The sequence below is a fragment of the Mustelus asterias genome, chromosome 5 (genome assembly GCF_964213995.1).
Source record: "Mustelus asterias chromosome 5, sMusAst1.hap1.1, whole genome shotgun sequence".
NCBI classification, from domain to species: domain Eukaryota; kingdom Metazoa; phylum Chordata; class Chondrichthyes; order Carcharhiniformes; family Triakidae; genus Mustelus; species Mustelus asterias.
Window position 1 is genome coordinate 136071689 of NC_135805.1, and position 20765 is coordinate 136092453.

The 20765-nt window shown below is 45.4% G+C and overlaps 1 protein-coding gene across 1 annotated transcript in view; it reads right to left on the bottom strand.

The window, feature by feature from the left end:
• prim2 (DNA primase subunit 2) overlaps positions 1-20765 on the bottom strand; it is a 197084-nt gene that overhangs the window by 43149 nt on the left and 133170 nt on the right. The window contains exons 8-9 of the mRNA XM_078213598.1: positions 2226-2298; positions 1799-1984 (exon numbers count right to left, since the gene is read on the bottom strand). Of these exons, the coding sequence (XP_078069724.1) occupies positions 1799-1984; positions 2226-2298 (259 nt within the window). The remainder of the gene's footprint in view (positions 1-1798; positions 1985-2225; positions 2299-20765) is intronic.

Consider the following 20765-nt stretch of genomic DNA (forward strand, 5'->3'; position numbering starts at 1 on the left):
GTGTTAGCTAACCCCTACAGTCTAGCATTTAAATGTAATTGCATTGGCAGAAATATCTTAAAATGAAGTCTTTGCATAGACAAAGCAAACAGTTTAAGCATACATTGGATCTCACACACAAACATAGTAATTTGTTTTTTTAAAAACTTGGCCAACTTTCTTACATTCCCTTCTGATGTTATCTTTCGTGCTGCAATTTAGTATGTGACGACTAGAGTTATTACAGCGCAGGAGGAGGAAGTTCTAGCCTGTGCCAGCTCTTGCAGCAATCCAGCCAGTTCCACTCCCCTGCTCGATTCTAACACACCTTCATTGCCATCAAGTACCCATCCAATTTCCTTTTGAAATCACTGATCGTTTCCGCTTCAACCACCCTCGTGGGCAGCGAGTTCCAGATCACTGCCACTTGCTGCGTATAGAAATTCCTCCTCACATTTCCCCCCCCCCGCCCCATCTCTTAGCTAAAATTTTAACTCTGTCCCCCCTGGTCCATGTACTATCAGCTAATGGGAACAGTTCTTCATTGTCTACCTTCCAGTGGTTAACACTGCTGCCTCAGCGCCAGGGACCCAGGTTCAATTCCCGGCTGGAGTCACTGCCTGTGCAGAGTCTGCACGTTCTCCCAGTGTCTGCGTGGGTTTCCTCCCACAGTCCGAAAGATGTGCTGGTTAGGGTGCATTGGCCATGCTAAATATTCCCGAACAGGCACCGGAGTGTGGCGACTGGGGGATTTTCACAGTAACTTCATTGCATTGTTAATGTAAGCCTACTTGTGACACAATAAATAAACTAAACAAACCTGTCATAATCTTGCACACCGCTATCAAATGACCCCCGAAATCTCCTTTGCTCCAACAAGGACAACCCCAGCTTCTGCCACCTAACCTTGTAACTAAACTTCCTTAACTCTGGAGCCATTCTGGAAAACGTTCTCAGTACTTTTTCAAGGATCCTCACCTCCTGCCTGAAGTGTGGCAACCAGAATCGGACACACTAGTTGGGTCCAAGCCAGAGCTTAATAAAGGCTCAGTGAAACAATCCTGTTTAGTACTCAATACTCTACTTATGAAGCCCAAGATCCCACACGTTTCTCTCATCACTCTTCTCAATATGTCCTGCCACCTTCAAATATCAATGCACATGCACAGCAGACATGTGACAGAAATGCAATGAAAAATGTACTCCTAAATATAGATTTTTTTCATCTTATTCATTCGGGACATGGGCATCGCTGGCTGGCCAGCACTTATCACCCATCCCTAGTTGTCCTTGGAGGGCAGTGGAGAGTCAGCCATATTCTGTGGCTCTGGAGTCCCACGTAGGCCAGGCCAGGTAAGGACAACAGGTTTCCTTCCCTAAAGGACATTAGTGAACCAGATGGGTTTTTCCGACAATAGTTTCATGGTCATCAGTAGATTCTTAATTCCAGATATTTTTTATTGAATTCAAATTCCACCATCTGCCGTGGCGGGCTTCGAACCCGGGTCCCCAGAAAGCCGAGTTTCAGGATTAATAGTCCAGCGGTAATGCTACTAGGCCATTGACTCCCCTTAAATGAATCCACTGCATCTACTGTAACGTTAGAAAAACCCGAGTCCAGTTTGCCAGTACACATGCAAATCCAGAAAATTCACGAGTGAAGCAAATTTTGGAATCCTACAGTAACTTGCAAGAGATATCAAAAGATCATTACAAAGTTGGAAAAATGGCACAAACTTGAAAAATGACCAACAATTCTTGCTTTTCGATGACAATTCAACGTGGGGAAGTTACTTGGTGAATTCTGCACTCTCATTACCTTATCTGGGTCCACCTTGCCCCTTATAAATTCAGACTTCCAGAACTGCAAGGCCTGTTCCAAGGTGAGGCCTATCCCCTTGAGAAAAAGCCCATACTGCATACGGCCACCGTGTCGGAGGTGATGGTTATCCCGTAGAGCCTTGTGTAACTGCCGCATGCATGGTGGATACGATTTGGCAGCCAACTGAAACACATCAAAAAGTAATTAAAATGGAGGCTAACATCAAACGGAAGACTATTTTTTTGGATTGCTATTCCGAGGTAAACTATACAAGTCTATATCATGACTGTCAGTTTTCTCACATCCTTTTACAGGATTCCGACATACCAGTATGCGTCACCAGCACAAGTACGGCATTATTAGCACAGCCGTACAACTCAGAGGCAGGAGAAATTTACAGAATAGAAACAGAGTCAGCACTTACACTGTCAACCTGTTCCAATGAAATCTTCCCAACGTTCTTCTGAATGCTATAGTTCTGGCCAACATACGCATGGCTGCAAGGGAAAGAAGGTTCATTAGAAACTGCTTGAATGGGTGGCACGGTGGCACAGTGGTTAACACGGCTGCCTCACAGCGTCGGGGACCCGGGTTCAATTCCGGCTTCGGATGCCTGTGTGTGTGGAGTTTGTGTGTTCTCCCCATGTCTGCGTGGGCTTCCTCCCATATTCCTAAGACGTGAGGGTTAGATTGATAGGCCATGATAAATTGTCTCTTAATGTCAGGGAGATTAGCAGGGTAAATATGTGGTGTTAAGGGCCTGGGTGGGATTGTGGTCAGTGCAGGCTCAATGGGCTGAATGGCCTCCTTCTGCACTGTAGGGATTCTATGATTCTATGACAGCTCCAGGGACCCGGGTTCGATTCCCAGCTTGGGTCAGTGTCTGTGTGGGGTTTGCGTGTTCTCCCCGTGTCTGCGTGGGTTTCCTCCGGGTGCTCCAGTTTCCTCCTGCATTCCAAACATGTGCAGGTTAGGTGGATTGGCCAAGTTAAAATTGCCCTTTAGTATCAGGGAATGAGCAACGGAAATGTGTGGGATTACAGGAATAGGGCCTGGGTGGGATTGTTGTTGGTGTGGGCTCGATGGGCTGAATGGCCTCCTTCTGCACTGTGGGGATTCGGTGATTCTATGAACTTCACTTTGCTCATATCATGGCTGCCCACTGGTCCCAGTTGGTTGAGACAATGAGCAGCCAGGACATACATAAGAAAAGGAAGACCTTGATAGTGTCCTTAGTCTGGACACAGCCAGCTGACTGTAGTCTGATTGTCAAAGGGACCATTCAGCAACCAAACAGAGACTGGAGAGAGAAAAAGGCCCAGGGTTCCCATTGCTAGTCACTCATCCGTGTTGTTCTCTGCAGTTGAATAGCCTGTCGACTCTCACTGCCCACTTGGGGGAAGGGCACCATTAATTCGGTAACAGAGGCCACCTGGCGTGCCCACTCCAACAGCTGACTGGGGAAAACTGGGAGGAAAAGTCTTTTGAATGTTTTGCCAGAACACCTCAGTTAAAGGTGATTGCCTAATGCCAGAGGTCTGTTTCACATCAAATGCATTTTCAAAGGGAAATTTGACCTTTATAATGTTTGCAGAATCGTTAACCATAGAATGCCACTCAAGTGGATAGAGCTGTGAAGAAGGCCTATAGTGTGTTAGCTTTTATTAACAGGGGGCTGGAGTTTAAGAGCCGTGGGGTTATGCTGCAACTGTACAGGACCTTGGTGAGACCACATTTGGAATATTGTGTGCAGTTCTGGTCACCTCACTATAAGAAGGATGTGGAAGCGCTGGAAAGAGTGCAGAGGAGATTTACCAGGATGCTGCCTGGTTTGGAGGGTAGGTCATATGAGGAAAGGTTGAGGGAGCTAGGGCTATTCTCTCTGGAGCGGAGGAGGCTGAGGGGAGACTTAATAGAGGTTTATAAAATGATGAAGGGGATAGATAGAGTGAATGTTCAAAGACTATTTCCTCGGGGGGATGGAGCTATTACAAGGGGGCATAACTATAGGGTTCATGGTGGGAGATACAGGAAGGATATCAGAGGTAGGTTCTTTACGCAGAGAGTGGTTGGGGTGTGGAATGGACTGCCTGCAGTGATAGTGGAGTCAGACACTTTAGGAACATTTAAGCGGTTATTGGATAGGCACATGGAGCACACCAGGATGATAGCGAGTGGGATAGCTTGATCTTGGTTTCAGATAAAGCTCGGCACAACATCGTGGGCCAAAGGGCCTGTTCTGTGCTGTACTGTTCTATGTTCTAATCCCTAAAGTACAGAAAGCGACCATCTGGCCCATCAAATCTGCACTGACTCTCCGAAAAGCCATCCCATCCAGGCCCTCTCCTCCACCCTATCCTTGTAACCCTGTGCATTTACCATGGTTAATTCATCTAATATACACATCTTTGGACACTAAAGGGAAATTTAGCACGGCCAGCCCACCTAACCTGCACATCTTTGAAGTGTGGGAGGAAACCAGAGCACCCAGAGGAAACCTGCGTGGACACGGACAGAACATGCAGACTCCACACACAGATAGTTACTCCCAAGGCCGGAATTGAACCCAGGTCCCTGGCACTGTGAGGCAGCATTGCTAATCACTGTGCCATCATGCCACTTAGAAAGGCCCTTCTCTCGAAGTGTCATTCTGTAAATTTAAAACATAATGCAGTGGGGGCTTTTTTTTAAGATTCTGATTCAGGACATCAGCCACAGAACCTAGTATTCTTGTCTTACTCAGTTTAATTTCCTTTAATTTCCACAATTTGCCACAGTGGGAATTGAACAGAACCTCAGAGTTGCTGGTCCAGCGCACTAACACGTGGGCTATTGTACCTGAAGTTTAATCAAGTGCGTTTTGCTGGGTTCTCTAGTGCATTAAAGGTCAGCATATTTAAATGATATCTGTAAATGGAAACATATCCTCTGGAAAGATGTCAACGCTTTCTGGGAGGACAGGGAGCAATATCGCTCAAAAATTAGTGGAAGATTAAGAAAAAAGGTGACCATCCACTGGAAAACTGGGCAAGGAGAGAAAGTGAAGCTACTGAGGATGTTCATGACTTGAGGCTACTCATGAGCTAAAAGTCTTACTATGGTCAAATGAATTCCTATGTTGCATCAGTCGCTGAAAGCGCACGCGCAGGTACAGCAGACAGTAAGGAAGGTAAATGGTATGTTGGCCTTCATAGCGAGAGGATTTGAGTGTAGGAATAGGGATGTTTTGCTACAATTGTATAGGGCGTTGGTGAGGCCACACCTGGAGAGTTGTGTGCAATTTTGGTGTCCTTATCTGAGGAAGGATGTCCTTGTTATAGAGGGAGTACAGTGAAGGTTTAAATCATAGAAATCATAGAAACCCTACAGTACAGAAAGAGGCCATTCGGCCCATCAAGTGCACCGACCACAATCCCACCCAGGCCCTACCCCCATATTCCTACATATTTACCCACTAATCCCTTTAACCTACGCATCTCAGGACAATTTTAGCGTGGCCAATCAACCTAACCCGCACATCTTTGGACTGTGGGAGGAAACCGGAGCACCCGGAGGAAACCCACGCAGACACGGGGAGAATGTGCAAACTCCACACAGACAGTGACCCAAGCCGGGAATCGAACCCAGGTCCCTGGAGCTGTGAAGCAACAGTGCTAACCACTGTGCTACCGTGCCGCCCAAAAAATGTTTACCAGGCTGATTCCTGGGATGGCAGGTCTGTCATATGAGGAGAGACTAAGTCGGTTAGAATTATATTCACTGGAGTTTAAAAGAGTGAGAGGGGATCTCAGAGAAACTTATAAAATTCTAACAGGGTTAGACAGGGCAGATTCAGAAAGAATGTTCCCAATGGTGGGGGGGGGGGGGGGGGGGGGGGGGAGAAGAGTCCAGAACGAGGGGTCATAGTTTGAGGATAAGGGGTAAACCTTTTAGAACTGAGGTGAGGAGAAATTTCTTCACCTAGAGGATGGTGAATTTGTGGAATTCACTACCACAGAAAGTAGCTGAGGTCAAAACTTTGTGATTTCAAGAAGAAATTAGGTACATTTCTTGGGGCTAAAGGGATCAAGGAATATGGGGGGGGGAGATCAGGATATTGAATTCAATGACCTGCCATGATCAAAATGAATGGTGGAGCAGGCTTGAAGGGCCGAATGGCCTACTCCTGCTTCTAGTTTCTATGTTTGCAACTGTTTAATTCTTTAGCTTTTCTCTTGTGCCAACACCATCTTCATGGTCAGGAGGGATAACTTCAGAGAATCAAGCTATTCTAAGAAGTGAGGAAGAAAGAGATTGTGTGGGGCCCAAATTTTGCGGGAAAATATGGAAAATGAACTTGACAAAACAAGGGAACAGAATAGTCCTGGTGTAGCAAATGCAATTCAAGTTGAACAAACCTGCTCCTCATTTTCATCAGACTGAAAGATTAATGGATCTGTCCCCTAATAAATACAAATAAAACATTCAGCTTATATCCGCAGCCACTATAAGCCAATTCACCGAGGCCAACTACCACCAGGTACATTCTCAAACAGAGGTGATGCAAGGTTGGACGGATTCCCTTGTCACTTCTCATGACCCATGCTAGTGTGCTCAACGACCATTAAACCCGTTTTCTGATCAGCAAGACTGACAAATTCCTTCCTCTCCCCGCAGGAGGAGATGCTGTAACTACAACAGCGGGGTGGCGAAAGCACAGGGGATTGAAAGGCATCAATAGTTCCTCATTAATCATCCTCATACAAAGCACACCAATGCCTCTACTTTCTCAGGAGGCTAAGGAAATTTGGCATGCCCGCTACGAGACTCACCAACTTTTACAGATGCACCATAGAAAGCATTCTTTCTGATTGCATCACAGCTTGGTATGGCTCCTGCTCTGCTGAAGACCGCAAGAAACTGCAAAGGGTTGTGAACATAGCACAATCCATCACTCAAACCAGCCTCTCACCCATTGACACTGTCTACACTTCTCGCTGACTCGGAAAAGCAGCCGGCATAATCAAGGACCCCACGCACCCCAGACATACTTTCTTCCACCTTCTTCCGTCGGGAAAAAGATTCAAAAGCCTGAGATCACGTACCAACCAACTCAAGAACAGCCTCATCCCTGCTGCCACCAGACTTCTGAATGGACCTACCTTGTATCAGTTGATCTTTCTCTCCATCCTAGCTATGACTATAACACTACATTCTGCATCCTCTCCTTTACCTCTCCCCTAAGTACCTCTATGAAATGTGTTTTGTCTGTATAGCGTGCAAGAAACAATACTTTTCACTGCGTACCAATACATAGAATGCTCAGAATCCCTACAGTGCAGAAAGAGGCCATTCGGCCCATCAAGCCTGCACTGACGACAATCCCAAATCCCCGCAACCCCATGTATATACTCTGCTAGTCACTCTGACACTAAGGGACAATTTAGCATGGCCAATGCAACTAACCAGCACATCTTTGGACTATGGGAGAAAATCTACGCAGACACGGTGCAGACTCCACACAGACAGTCACCCGGGTCCCTGGCGCTGAGAGGCAGCAGTGCTAACCGCTGTGCCACCATGCCAGCCTTAAATGTGACAATAATAAATCAAATCAAATACATGCTGCTCTAGTGCAACACCCCTCCCAAAGGCACATGGCAATCATTAAAGGACTCAAGTTTGCAGCTTGCTTAGACACAGGCACAACTCGGTCTCAGTGAATGGGGAGGATTTGTTTGAATGCTGATTAATTCACAACATCTCCTGAAGTGTTAGGTCAACACCATCGTCACCAAAAGGACACCCCTAAGGGTGGCACGGTGGCACAGTGGTTAGCACTGCTGCCTCACAGCACCAGGGGCCTGGGTTCGATTCCCAGTTGGGTCACTGTCTGTGCAGAATCTGCACATTCTTCGTGTCTGCGTGGGTTTACTCCAACAGTCCAAAGATGTGTGGGTCAGGTGGATTGGCCATGCTAAATTGCCCCTCAGTGTCAGGGAGACTAGCTAGGGTAAATGCATGGGGTTATGGGAATAGGGCCTGGGTGAGATTGTGGTCAGTGCAGACACGATGGGCCGAATGGCCTCCTTCTGCACTGCAGAGATTCTATGATTTGCCATGGAGGTGGTACTGTTAAGATTCTTCTTTTGTACTTATTGCAAACCACCTGTTATGATATGTCTACACCAATACATTGTAATGCTAAAGAGGGAGAACAAAACACTACCTCGACCAGTGCATCTTAAAGTTTCGTGTGTATCTGTGCATTTTGTTTTCCAGTCAAACCATCCTGAAAAGTTAATCAAACAGATCCAACTTCACTTGCACCAGTTTCCTTGCTGTCAAATGGCGTTAGTTTGACACACACGGCTAATTTGCTCTCCAGGCTCTTATCGGATAGCGCACTTTCATTGCAATTCCCTGATTATCCCCATGCATTTCAACTCATTACTTAACGGACAATGTTACCATCAAAGGTTTGGACGTCTGGTTTTGATTCCTATTAACAGTCCAGACAACCATATGGATGAACTAACAAAATTGCTTCCAAAGTGGGCACGAACAACAGGAGGCAGCAATTCTTTGACCTTAGCAGCTGCTGCTGGAAATAATGAACACCCTGGTTACTCTTTTCCCCGACAGTTCCCGCAAAGTAATTTACTCAAGAGCTTGCAACTTCTCAAGATTCTTTGGTACAAGGCAACCAGGAGACCCTTTGAAGTCCAAAAAGTTGCCCTCATGCTGTGTTTTTCACACTCCATTGCTTATTGCTCTTGTCATGAAAGGAATGTGGTATGATCAGCTCAGGTTGCTACCTAAAACAGCGTCTCTTAATCAGCTCTGTTCCTCCGAATCTGATGCAATAGGTACGACGCACTCACAGACCCTGTTGACAGCAAGGCATTGCAGAGTTTCAACAGTCAGATACAAATATCCCTTAATTACATGCCCCTGTCAATTTGAAATAAGTCCCAGTTAGCTGAAAGTACTGAACCATTCACCAAGATTTCAGATTAAACCAAGGCGACACACTATAAAGACAAACATACTATTTAAAGATCTGTCTGTTCTCCCACCAGTGTCATACGGTGTCTAAGTTTTATTAAACACAAAAAAAAGTTTGGGTCTCTGGAAGTATCTGAAGGAAGTACAAAATATTGTGCATGTTAAAAAAATCTGAAACAAACGTCTACTCATTTCAATTCAACTTACTGTAGACATTACTGATAGAACATAGAAAAACTACAGCACAAACAGGCCCTTCGGCCCACAAGTTTCGCCGGTCGTGTCCCTACCTACCTAGGCTTATAAATAGACTTACCTATAACCCTCAATCCTTTTAAGTCCCATGTACTCATCCAGAAGTCTCTTAAAAGTCCCTATCGAATCCGCCTCCACCATCACTGACGGCAGCTGATTCCACTCACCCACCACCCTCTGAGTGAAAAACTTACCCCTGACATCTCCTCTGCACCTACTGATAATGCCCTACTTATACAGTAGGTACAGTAGGTACATCTCCTCTGTACCTACTGATAATGCAGTCTCCACTACATCGGAGAGACCAAGCACAGGCCAGGTGAACGCTTTGCAAAACACGTCACTCACATCATTAAAGTTTAAAGTTTGTTTATTATTGTCTCAAGTCGGCTTACATTAACACTGCAATGAAGCTACTGTGAAAATTCCCTTGTCGCCGCACTCCGGTGCCTGCTTGGATACAGAGGGAGGGAGGATTTAGCTCGGCCAGTGCACCTAACTTGCACATCTTTCGGGAAGTTATGAGCTCAGGCTTCCAGACACCTGCCAATTCTACACTCCCACATGGACTGCTCCGCCGACCACCTCTTGCACAGTTCGAGTGAAACACAACGGAAGCTCGAGGAGCAGTACCTCAGCTGGAATCCACTGACCGTTCACACCGGCGAGATTCTCCGGTCCCATCGGCAGCGCACTCCCATCCGGGGGTTTCCCGCCGGCATGGGGTGACGTCAATGGGAATTCCCATCGACAGCGGCAGGACCAGAGAATCCCAACACCAGCCTTTCAATTCGGCATTTTACAGCTTTCTGGATTTTATTGGAGTTTAACAATTTCAAATTATAACCATCACTGCCATTCCTTTGAACACAGTAAGGAGTCTAACAACACCAGGTTAAAGTCCAACAGGTTTATTTGGTAGCAAAAGCCACTACCTTTCGGAGCGCTGCTCCTTCGTCAGGTGAGTGGGAGATCCTCACCTGACGAAGGAGCAGCGCTCCGAAAGCTAGAAAGAAGAAAGGGATATGTTCTCCACTACACTTCCTGAAGTCAATGACTACCTCTTTTGTTTTGTTGACATTGAAGGAGAGATTATTGTCATCGCACCAGATTCTCTCTCTCATTCCTGTACTCTGTCTCATCATTGTTTGACATCCGACCCACTACTGTGCTGCCATCAGCAAACTTGAAAATCGAGTTGGAGGGGAATTTGGCCACACAGTCATAGGTGTATAAGGAGTATAGCAGAGGGCTGAGAACACAGCCTTGTGGGGCACCGGTGTTGAGGATGATCGTGGAGGAGGTGTTGTTGCCTATCCTTACTGATTGTGGTCTGTGGGTGAGGAAGTTCAAGATACGGTTGTAGAGGGGGGAGCCGAGGCCCAGGCCACAGAGTTTGGAGATGAGTTTCGTAGGAATAATGGTGTTGAAGGCTGAGCTGTAGTCATTAAATAAGAGTCTGACATAGGTGTCTTTGTCTTCCAGGTGCTTCAAGGTTGAGTGCTGCTAAATCTGCTGCTGACCATTTCTAGCATATTGTTTCTTTCCTAAAGAAACATCACTTAAATATTGAAACTGCTGAACAGTTCGAAGACGTGCAAAAATAGATTTATGACGAAGAAGTGGCAATGATCAAATTATAATTTGCAGTGAAATATGTCTCCCTATTTTTGAGAACTGAAATGTTTAGTCTGCACTGCACATTTGTAATACCTTTCTCATTGGCAATAACATGGGCTCACGGTGCATTATAATGGGAGGGTTCACACACACAACATTGCTTTAAATTTCTTGTCTTAATAGACTAAATCAATGCACAGAAAAGGGCCCTCTGAGTTGATCAACTCCAGTCCAATCTGACTTGCATTTTAGGTCAAGTATTCGGTATATTTCCAATGGGTGGCACCGTGGTTAGCACTGCTGCCTCACAAGGCAAGGGACCTGGCTTCAATCCCGGCCTCAGGTCACTGTCTGTGCGGAGTTTGCATGTTCTCCCCGTGTCTGCGTGGGTTTCCTCTGGGTGCCACGGCTCCCTCCGCAGTCCAAAGATGTGCTGGTTAGGTTGATTGACCACATGCTAAATTGCTCCCTTGTCAGGGTAATTAGCAGGGTAATTAGCAGGGTAATTAGCAGGGTAATTAGCAGGGTTATGTGGATAGGGCCTGGGTGGGATTGTTGTCGGTGCAGGTTTGATGGGCCAAACGCCCTCCTGCTGCACGACAGGGAATCTATGATTCTATGAGAAACCGTTTGAAAAGGAGTTCCCAGTCTCTTGGGCTTGATGTGTCCTGAAAATTAGCAAACATTCCCCTGCCCACGGAGGCCATCTTCACTACCATGGGGTAAAAACTCAGTTCTATAGAAGAGTTGCATCAGCCTTCACGAACTCCTTCTGTTTGGCTTTTCTTGTATTTTACAGCAGCGGTCCTCCATCAGTACAACTTACATTCATATCGAAAATTCATGCAGTAAAACAAAGTCTCAAAACACTTGAACACAGACAACAACAAAGACAATTTTTGCCCTCAAGTTTGCAATTTATGAAGGCAATGCATAAAAGATTTTCAGAATTTTAAAAAGCGCCACATAAAAGACAATGTGAAAATTAAGCCGCATGGTATTGAAGGGAGATATTCGATTTGATTTATTATTGTCACATGCATTAGTATACAGTGAAAAGTTCTGCTTCTTGCATGCTATACAAAGCATACCATTCATAGAGAAGGAAAGGAGAGGGTGCAGAATGTAATGTCACTGTTATAGCTAGGGTGTAGAGAAAGATCAACTTAGTGCGAGGTAGGTCCATTCAAAAGTCTGATGGCAGCAGGGAAGAAGCTCTTTTTGAGTCGGTTTCTATGTGGCCTCAGACTTTTAAGACTTTTTCTCGATGGAAGATGGTGGAAGAGAGAATGTCTGGGGTGCGTGGGGTTCTTGATTATGCTGGCTGCTTTTCCGAGGCAGCGGGAAGTGTAGACAGAGTCAATGGATGGGAGGCTTGTTTGCGTGATGGATATAACTGGATCGACAGCAAGATGTACATGAGTAGTGCTGTTCCCCTGTACTTGGACTTCTTTTAATATCCATTTATCTAAATGATTTGGACATCGGCACAACAGGAATGGCAGACATGTGCTGATTCTATGATTCTCTCTCTGACTCCTAATGCGTAGTACATCAAATTGCCGTCAGATTTCTGAAAAAGACTTGTATTTATATGCAGTGCATTGCACAACCTCACGTCCAAAGCAAATAAGCCCTTTTTTAAAGTGCAGTCAGTGGTGTGTGATGTCGAAATCACAGCGGCTAATTTGCACCCAACGAACTCTCTCAAACAGCAATGTGGTAATAAGCAGTAATTTAGTTTGTGATGGTTGATTGAGGAAAGAATATTGGCGAGTGTACAAGGCACAACTCTCCCATTTTACTTCAAAACAGCGGTTGTGAGATCATTCATAAGCACTCGGGAGAGGGAGAGCAGACAGGAAGATGGTTTAACGTCTCATCCAAAAACATGGCACCACAGCAGTGCCACACTCCCTCAATACTGGAGCAGAATGTCTGCTTAGATTCTGTACAAGTCTGTGCAGTGGGGCTTGTACCTAAACCTCTCACTCAGTAGCGTTTGGATCTCATTAGAGACCACTAACCTTTTTTAAAAATAGAAATATGAAATTCCAGTTGATTGCTGCAAGATTTCATGATTTAAAACAGAAGAATCTTTACAATACAAGAATCAACAAAGCAAACACTAAATACTATCTATCCCACATTCTAACTTGTAGAATTAACATTGGTGAAACATGAATTAACAGGTAAATGCTGGTTGAATATAAATTAAAAATTATACATTAATTGGCAGATGCAACTGTGACAGATCTTACAAATTGGCTTAGGAGTCCAATTAGATTATAGCACTTATACACAGTCACAAAATCCATCACACACAGTCACAAAATCCTTCACACTCTATCTTCCTCACCAGGAATTTTAGCTGTTGTTCTTCAGAGAATGAAGCCGCAAGATTTTATGATTTATAACAGAAGAACTTTTACAATACAAGAGTCAACAAAGCAAACACTAAATACTATCTGTTCCCCAGCCGACAGCAGCACACAATCAACCTGAAGTTCCACAGTCATGGCTTTCACACCCACAGAACCTGCTCAACTCAGTCTGGATGACCTAGACCCACCACTGTTAGCTTCAAGTAGCAAAAACAGCTGCGACAACTCAATCTCTTTGCTTATTCTCAGCTTCTGGATCCATCCAGCCTCTTCCCCTCGAGTCTTCTTCAACTTGACTGACCTGCATCAATGGATTCAACAGCTACTACCATAGAGTGTGTCCTTGTTTATCTCTCAACAAGATTTACTTTTGATTTCCCAACCTCAGCTTGCTCTTGATTTCCTTCAAGACTTGGAAGTTAAATGCCATTTTTGCTTCCTCTTCAGTTTCATTGGCAGTTAGTTTCTGTTTTGAGGTAGGGTTTGATAGAGTCACAGAGTTATACAGATTTACATACTGGAAACAGGCCCTTCAGCCCAACTTGTCCATGCCACCCAGTTTTTATCACTAGCCCCAATTGCCCGTATTTGGCCCATATCCCTCTATACCCGTCTGACCTATGTAACTGTCTAAATGTTTTTTTAAAAGACAAAATTGTACTCACATCTACTACTGCCTCTGACAGATTGTTCCAGACACTCACCACCCTCTGAGTGAAAGAATTTCCCCTCTGGACCCTTTTGTATCTCTCCCCTCTCACCTAAATCTATGCCCTGTAGATTTAGACTCTCCTACCTTTGGGGAAAGATGTTGACTATCTAAAGTCTATAGTGAGTGCAGTATCCACTACTGAGACCCAAGAACACACGATAATACTCAGCAGACTAGGAAATCACACAACTTGGATCTTTTCTCCCAAACTGGGTGGAAATGAAGAACTCCATAGAAACCCCCCAGTACAGAAAGAGGCCAATCGGCCCATCGAGTCTGCACCGACCACAATCCCAACCAGGCCCTACCCCCATATCCCTACATATTTACCCACGAATCCTTCTAACCAAAGCAACTCAGGACACTAAGGGCAATTTTTAGCATGGCCAATCAACCTAATCCGCACATCTTTGGACTCCTTCCACTAACATAATAAGGAAGGAAATAATTCAGTTACCCAGGATGGAGGCAAGCACAGTATTTCAATTGCTATCGGTTTTATCTCTGAGGATTATTATTTCTTCCCTGATGATTTTAAATCTCCTTTGGTGGATTTAAAATAACAAATAAATACTGAGATGATTATAATTTCTACCTATTCTAAAGAGATAGTCTCTTGCAAGAATAAATACCAGTAATTTTTAAACATGTATATTAATTACCTGTAAAACAACTGCCCCTTGGACAGTGCTCTAATGCGGTTGGAGCAAGATGGAACAATGAGAGAACAAAGACACCTATGTCAGACTCCTATTTACTGACCACAGCTCAGCATTCAACACCATTATTCCGACAAAACTCCGTGGCCTGGGCCGCGGCACCTCCCTTTGCGACTAGATCCTGAACTTCCTAACTCAGAGACCACAACCAGTAAGGATAGGCAACAACACCTCCTCCACGATCATCCTCATCACCGGTGCCCCACAAGATTGTGATCTCAGCCCCCTACTATACTCCTTATACACCAATGACCGGGCGACCAAATTCCCCTCCAATTTTCGAGTTGCTGACGACACCACCGTAGTGGGTCGGATCTCAAACAATGACGAGTCAGAGTACAGGAATGAGATAGAGAATCTGGTGAACTGGTGCAGCAGCAATAATCTCTCCCTCAATGTCAACAAAATGAAGGAGATTATCATCGACTTCAGGAAGCATAAAGGAGAACATGCCCCTTCCCACATCAATGGGGACGAAGTAGAAATGGTCGAGAGCTTCAAGTTTTTAGGTGTCCAGATCACCAACAACCTGTCCTGATTCCCCTCCCATGCTGACACTATAGTTAAGAATGCCCCACCAACACCTCTACTTTCTCTGAAGACTAAGGAAATTTGGCATGTCAACTACGACTCTCATCAACTTTTACAGATGCACCATAGAAAGCATTCTTTCTGGTTGTACCACAGCTTGGCATGGCTCCTGCTCTGCCCAAGACCGTAAGGAACTACAAAAGGTCGTAAATGTAGCCCAATCCATCACGCAAACCAGCCTCCCATCCATTGGCTCTGTCTACACTTCCCGCTACCTCGGAAAAGCAGCCAGCATAATTAAGGACCCCCACACCCCGGACATGCTCTCCTCCACCTTCTTCTGTTGGGAAAAAGATACAAAAGTCTGAGGTCACGTACCAACTGACTCAAGAACAGCTTCTTCCCTGCTGCTGTCAGACTTTTGAATGGACTTACCTTGCATTAAGTTGATCTTTCTCTACCATCCTAGCTATGACTGTAACACTACATTCTGCACTCTCTCCTTTCCTTATCTCCTATGTACTCTATGAACAGTATGCTTTGTCTGTATAGCCGCAAGAAACAATACTTATCACTGTATACTAATATATGTGATAATAACAAATCAAATCAGACCTTTGCACGGTCCACTGAATTTTCTGTCCCACTCACTACGATTCCCGTGGCAGGCGGGGTAGGGATATTCCGTCCAGTGTTTGAGCACTGTAGTGTCCAGAGAGAAGCTCTTGGATCAATGGACACAATAGTCCAAATAAAGTGATTATCGCTGTTAGTGAAAAAGCAAAATAACCCTCATGTTTCAACTTTGAATTGCTGGATCGATTTAGACTAATCTTTAAACATGCACATTTTGTCAAAGTAGCAACGTAAGAACAGGATTCACCCATTCAGCGCCTCAAGTCTCGTTTCGTTAACGAATTCGATCTGGGCTGTGTCTAAATTTAGCTACCTTGGTCCCACCTGCCTGAGCATCCTTACTGAACAAAAATCTATCAACTTGAACATGTGAAGCATAACGGCGATGCATAAACTCAATTGCACTGATGGCTAGTGATGCCATCACCATGACTTGGAAAGGTTCTCAATTTAATGACCAGTTTATCAGCAGTTAAAAATAGTTTGCTGCAGACAACAAAGCTGTCTATATACCTACATCAAGAAAATGCCTTCGCCACAATGACAATATCAGCATAAGGCATGGCCAGACCTCAAGTACAGTCTCAAAAGTCAAATGGTTACAGGATAAACTTGAGTATTTTGCCTAGTTTGTTACTGTAAGTGCTCATAGGTGGCATAGTGGCACAGTGGTTCGCACTGCTGCTTCACAGTGCCTTGGACCCGGGTTCAATTCCAGCCTCGGGTCACTGTCTGTGTGGAGTTTGCACATTGTCCCCGTGTCTGTGTGGGTTTCCTCCGGGTGCTCCGGTTTCCTCCCACAGTCCAAAGATGTACGGGTTAGATTGATTGGCCATGCTAAATTGACCCTAATGTCAAGGGGATTAGCAAGGTAAATGTGAGAGGTTACAGGAATAGGGCTTGGGTGGGATTGTGGTTGGTAGAGACTCGATGGGCCGAATGGCCTCCTTCTGTACTGTAGGAATTCTATGACATGGGGTGGCACAGTGGCTAGCACCGCTACCTCACAGCACCAGGGACCCAGATTCAATTCCAGCCTCGGGTCACTGTCTGTGGGGAACCTGCACGTTCTCCCCGTGTCTGCGTGGGTTTCCTCCGGGTGCTCCGGTTTCCTCCCACAGTCCGAAAGACGTGCTGGTTAGGTGCATTAGCCATGCTAAATTCTCCCTCAGTGTAACTTGAACAGGCGCCAGAGTGTGGTGATTAGGGGATTTCCACAGTAACTGCATTGTAGTGTTAATGTAAGCCTACTTGTGACACTAAATAAATAAACATTAGAAATAAAACAACAATGCAAATAGATGAGACGGTGTCCATCACAGTATTTGTTTGATTAAATCACTGCCCTCCTCTGGTGTCAGCTTCTATGTAAGTGCTTTATGCAGCATCATAGCTTGTTTCAACTACTTTCTAAAAGAGACTATTAGTGTAATCAGCAATATTTTCAAGGGCTTTTAAGAGGTTGATTCTCCAGTGGCACTGAATATGTTCCCATCCCTTGGGAGCAGTGATAAATGTATTCCATTTGAACTTTCGATAATTGCTTCAAGTATAAACCGGTATACCAAGAGAGGGCAAGATTAAACAGTCACTATTTTTCCAACACTGGATCTCGGGATAATTTGCACAATTCTCTGCCAGCCTTTCAAAACAATCAAAGCAGCTAAGGAATACTGATGACACCAGCACAACGTGTTCAATGAACGTCCGAGCATTTTAAATGATCAGTAATACAATATGAGGGACTGTTGAGACGAGCTGAAACACAACTCGCAAGGAAACTTTCAGCACTTCCACAGTCTAATCAACGCAGAATCCTAAAAGAAATTTGCATCTACTCCTGAATAGGAGTATAGGGCACGGTGGTACAATGGTTAGCACTGCTGTCTCTCAGCGCCAGGGACCCGGGTTCGATTCCGGGCTTGGGTCACTGTGTGTGTGGAGTTTGCACATTCTCCCCGTGTCTGCATGGGTTTCCTCCGGGTGCTCCGGTTTCCTCCCACAGTCCAAAGATGTGCAGGTTAGGTGGATTGGCCATGCTAAATTGCCCTTTAGTGTCAGGGGATTAGCAGGGTAAATGCATGGGATTATGGGAATAGGGCTTGGGTGGGATTGTGGTCGGTACAGACTCAATGGGTCGAATGGCCTCCATCTGCACTGTAAGGATTCTATGAAGAAATGTTTCTGGGAACGTAATGATGATAATTAGGCTCTAACAACTGAATAGCAGCGCCGGGTACCAGCTGGTTTGGGTCCTTCAACTCCCGACTTGCCCGGCCCCATTGCGGAGACAGGCGTGTCCCATTCTCTGCAATTTTCATAGCGTTAGGCCAGCTTCTCCAAGAACTAGCACCTCAGAGGTGTGTTAGCCATAATCTACACAAGGAAACTGTGGTCAAACAGACAAGGCCTGAGAAATTAGGCCCAACTTAAAACCAGACATTTTAAAGTAATACAGCTAGAAACTGCTTCCATGAGGTTACCACAGGTCAAGCCAACAGGAACACATACTAGAACTGTCTCGCATATCGAACAGGGGGACTTCACCTTAACAATAGGGAAGTCATCATGACCCTAAACCAGAACCTAGTCCTCTTTCATATTGAACTGAGGGGTTCAAACTTTACAATGGAATAGTCGTAACCCGAAACCCATCAGGAGGTACTCAGCCAGGAGACATTATGATTGTGTATTTCCCAGTTTCAACTCGACTCCCTGAGATGTATGTAAACTAGGATGACCTGGCCTCACCTCATTGGTTGTTGTGACCTTCTCGCCCTGTCATCCAGGGAACATTCGAAGGAGGATTAAAAACATGGCATATTCAAGACAAACTCCAAGGTAGACTCTATCAAACCTTCTGTGACCTGGGACAGCAAGCGGACATGCAAGATCCACTTCATGCTAAGAGGACCCAAGTTCATCTGTCACACTGAGCTCAGTGGATTAAATCGAACAGCCCAATCGATTTCACCAGACTGGGTAATATCTGTTTCCCAGGCAATTTGCCCAGTTTGGGGAAAGCTAACTTAATTTACCAGCCTCAAAATCCTCAGATATCGGATCGCCTCTAATTCTGGCATCTTAAGCATCTCCCCTGCACACTGCCAACACAAAGAACAAAGAACAGTACAGCACAGGAAACAGGCCCTACGGCCCTCCAAGCCTGTGCCGCTCCTTGGTCCAACTAGACCAATCGTTTGTATCCCTCCATTCCCAGGCTGCTCATGTGACTATCCAGGTAAGTCTTAAACGATGTCAGCGTGCCTGCCTCCACCACCCTACTTGGCAGTGCATTCCAGGCCCCCACCACCCTCTGTGTAAAAAACGTCCCTCTGATGTCTGAGTTATACTTCGCCCCTCTCAGCTTGAGCCCGTGACCCCTCGTGATCGTCACCTCCGACCTGGGAAAAAGCTTCCCACTGTTCACCCTATCTATACCCTTCATAATCTTGTATACCTCTATTAGATCTCCCCTCATTCTCCGTCTTTCCAAGGAGAACAACCCCAGTTTACCCAATCTCTCCTCATAGCTAAGACCCTCCATACCAGGCAACATCCTGGTGAACCTTCTCTGCACTCTCTCCAATGCCTCCACGTCCTTCTGGTAGTGCGGCGACCAGAACTGGACGCAGTACTCCAAATGTGGCCTAACCAGTGTTCTATACAGCTGCATCATCAGACTCCAGCTTTTATACTCTATACCCCGTCCTATAAAGGCAAGCATACCATATGCCTTCTTCACCACCTTCTCCACCTGTGTTGCCACCTTCAAGGATTTGTGGACTTGCACACCTAGGTCCCTCTGTGTTTCTATACTCCTGATGACTCTGCCATTTATTGTATAACTCCTCCCTACATTATTTCTTCCAAAATGCATCACTTTGCATTTATCCTGATTAAACTCCATCTGCCACCTCTCCGCCCAATTTTCCAGCCTATCTATATCCTGCTGTATTGCCCGACAATGCTCTTCGCTATCCGCAATTCCAGCCATCTTCGTGTCATCCGCAAACTTGCTGATTACACCAGTTACACCTTCTTCCAAATCATTTATATATATCACAAATAGCAGAGGTCCCAGTACAGAGCCCTGCGGAACACCACTGGTCACAGACCTCCAGCCAGAAAAAGACCATTCGACCACTACCCTCTGTCTCCTATGGCCAAACCAGTTCTCCACCCATCTAGCCACTTCTCCTTGTATCCCATGAGCCTTAACCTTCTTAACCAACCTGCCATGTGGGACTTTGTCAAATGCCTTACTGAAATCCATATAGACGACATCCACGGCCCTTCCTTCATCGACCGTTTTTGTCACTTAGACCATAAGACCATAAGACATAGGAGCGGAAGTAAGGCCATTCGGCCCATCGAGTCCACTCCACCATTCAATCATGGTTGATTTCAACTCCATTTACCCGCTCTCTCCCCATAGCCCTTAATTCCTCGAGAAATCAAGAATTTATCAATTTCTGTCTTGAAGACGCTCAACGTCTCGGCCTCCACAGCCCTCTGTGGCAATGAATTCCACAGACCTACCACTCTCTGGCTGAAGAAATTTCTCCTCATCTCTGTTCTAAAGTGACTCCCTTTTATTCTAAGGCTGTGCCCCCGCGTCCTCGTCTCCCCTGCTAATGGAAACAACTTCCCTACGTCCATCCTATCTAAGCCGTTCATTATCTTGTAAGTTTCTATCAGATCTCCCCTCAACCTCCTAAACTCCAATGAATATAATCCCACGATCCTCAGACGTTCATCGTATGTCAGGCCTACCATTCCTGGGATCATCCGTGTGAATCTCCGCTGGACCCGCTCCAGTGCCAGTATGTCCTTCCTGAGGTGTGGGGCCCAAAATTGCTCACAGTACTCCAAATGGGACCTAACCAGTGCTTTATAAAGCCTCAGAAGTACATCCCTGCTTTTGTATTCCTCAAAAACTTCCTCAAAAAACTCCACCAAATTTGTAAGGCACGACCTCCCTCTTACAAAACCATGCTGTCTGTCACTAATGAGATTGTTCCGTTCAAAATGCACATACATCCTGTCTCTAAGAATCCTCTCCAACAACTTCCCTACCACGGACGTCAAGCTCACCGGCCTATAATTTCCTGGGTTAT